Consider the following 2,651-nt stretch of genomic DNA (forward strand, 5'->3'; position numbering starts at 1 on the left):
CCTTTGGCACCGCGTTTGCCACCATTTCTGGCCAAGCTGTGAGAGAGGAGTCTCTCGAAGGTTTTCTTGCTTTGCTTTGCTTTGGAGAATTCTAACTGACGTCTTAGGATCCACTTCTTGAGAGTGGGAAAGACACCTCAGGACTGCTCACTCAAATTGTGAAAAAGACGAGCTCAGCCCTGGCATTTTCATTTTGTGTAACAGAAAGTCTGCCCTCTCACCCCGCTCTTGCTGGGCAGAGGAAGATTGAAAAACAGACCTGACCTACCAACGGCAAAGCCTGTTCTGAGCAAGAGTTTCTCAGTGGCTTTCCCTCCAACCAGTATTTCTGGCTTGGCCGTTAGGGCTCTCTTGAGTAGAGTGAAGCAGCAAGAACATCTCTTTCTCTTGGACCAGAGGTTACCTTCCCTCCGCACATCAAAACCCATGCATCTAGCACCCCCAAACCTAGGTCTGGGGGAGGACCCTCCCTGGCGTGCTGGAGCTGGCTTTCACAAGCTTGTTAGCCAGTGATGTCATCTCTAACACTGTGTTCAGTCATTTCACGCTTGAAGTCAGCTATGGCGGGAGAATTTACAATAAGTAAATCGGCAAGCACTACCAATCAGGGCTGTCATCCACCCTGGGGAGCCGGTTTTCCAGCGTTTACCAGCACACGGCTGGGACACGGCCCAGTTCCCTCCGCAGAGGTCAGAATTAGGAGCAGGGTCTCCAGTGGATGACGTCGACATTCTGCGACTCTGGTTGGGGGGGAGGGGGAGAGGGATAGCTGGCTGGGGAGTGGGATTTGAGGGTAGACAGCTGGGAAGAGAGTCAGTCAGAAGAGATTTTAAAAACTAAAATCAAGTCGGAGTTCTTGACGCCATTCATTCATTCCATAAACATTTTCTGCTCACATCTCCAAAGTACCTGGGATTCAGAGATGCAAGAATCAGACTCTGCCTTTCAGGAGTTCAGTCAGTGGGTGAGGTGGCTACTTTAACCCTTTCACAGCTGTTTGCTAAGTCCACCCAGATTTCTGGGTGGGCGGGAAAGGCAGAGATGAAGGAAAGAAGCTGTGGTGTGGTGGTGAGGGGTGTGAGGACAGCAGCGGGGTGCAGCAGAGAACCTTCACTTTTAAAAGCCAACCCTCTGTGGCTTTGAGGCCGCCGTGCAGCTTGCTTGTTAGTGAGAGCGAGCCTGGAGCCTGGCCTTCATAACCTTCGCCAGGTCTTACTGCACAGCTGAGATTTCTAAACCAGGTATCATATCAGTCTCTGGATGAACCCCTCAAAACCGCCTCAGAGCTTCCCTTGTATTCCCTCTAGTTAAGACCAAGCTTACACCAGAGGATGGGTTTTTTAAAGAGAAGAGTCATCTGCCTGGGTAGAAAAAGTGTGTGAGCGAGGCAGAGGCTGTGCTGGAGGCTTGAGCTGTGACTTCTCCAAGCTGAATGCCCCTTGCTGTCTCATTTCATGTTGCACACCCAGCCTTTAGCCTGCAAGGGGCAATGGCAAAGCTGGCGGGACGTGCAGCAGAGACAACAACCCAGCCTGCATTTGCACTGCATAGTACCATTTGCCCAGCGCAGTCGCCTTGAATTTGCTCCTTCTCCTAATCCCAAGAGAACTGATTGCAATCCCTACTTAGCAGGGGAGAAAGGTGGGAACTGGAGGATCCGGAGCCCTCTGAGAATTGCTCCCTAATGAAACCACAAGCTGAGATGGAGATCAGGTGCTGTTCTGATCACCACCAACCCCAGTCCTGCTGCCTTCTTCAGTCCCTACTGTTCTAAAAGACACCACCTCAACCCTTTTGTCTGTCCTGGTACCAGTGGTCATTCCCTTCCCCAGGTCTGAAAGATGCACCCTTCGTGCTTGGGAGAACAGGGTGGCATTCTCTGGGAGCAGCTGCCGATTCCTACCAAAGCAGAACCAGACTTCTCCGGCACGTTCCCCCATGCTTTCCTCCCCCACACCTTCCACCTGCATCCTCCGCCCCCATTCCACAAAGTCAGTCTGGGTGTCAAAGTGATCCCAGTACTGTTCTTCCTCCTACAGGAAGGTTCACTCACCCAAGTCCATGATACTCTCTGGGCAGCTGAAACCACACAGGAAGGCTGTGCTGGGGTTTGTGCTCCCCTGTCTGGGGAGGAAACGGTTTGAGCCCCTTTTAACTTGTGAGAGCAGCCACCTTCTACCCTGCCCCTCCCACTCCTGCTCCGCCCCCTCCAGACCAGCCTCACCCGGGGCACCTTCCGTGTCTTCTGAGACTAAAGGGCAAGAGAAGGTGAGGGAGTGATGACCTCCTTACTGGTCATAAGATTATGAATCACCACGTCATTTACATTTAAAAAGCCCCTAGTGTGGCCTCAGAGTGAAGAAGAAGGGCACAGCCCAAGGCAGGGGAATAGGGACATTTATTGATTCAGCAAATGTTTATAGCCTGAATATTACATGGTGGTGGCCGGGGTGGGGGTGGGGGGCGGTGGAGTCAGAGAGGAGTGAAAGCTGTATCCCCATCCTTCTCTTGCCTCTTTCTGCCTGGTGTTACAGGGGACTACATTTCCCAAACTACTTTACCCTCTGGCTTCTGGGTAAGTTTGGCCAATGGGAGGCACTGACAGATAATGGAAGGTAGAAGAGATGTATCTTTTTCCTTTTCCCTCCCCT

The 2,651-nt window shown here is 52.0% G+C and overlaps 1 protein-coding gene across 1 annotated transcript in view; it reads right to left on the reverse strand.

Moving 5' to 3' along the window:
- Positions 1-2,171, reverse strand: part of CCR7 (C-C motif chemokine receptor 7) — a 17,958-nt gene extending 15,787 nt beyond the window's left edge. Inside the window, exon 1 of the mRNA XM_011383067.2 lies at positions 2,054-2,171. Coding sequence (XP_011381369.1) covers positions 2,054-2,063 — 10 coding nt within the window. The 5' untranslated portion in view covers positions 2,064-2,171. The remainder of the gene's footprint in view (positions 1-2,053) is intronic.
- Positions 2,172-2,651: the final 480 nt, after the last annotated feature.

Source organism: Pteropus vampyrus, unplaced genomic scaffold (assembly GCF_000151845.1).
Source record: "Pteropus vampyrus isolate Shadow unplaced genomic scaffold, Pvam_2.0 Scaffold503, whole genome shotgun sequence".
NCBI classification, from domain to species: Eukaryota; Metazoa; Chordata; class Mammalia; order Chiroptera; family Pteropodidae; genus Pteropus; species Pteropus vampyrus.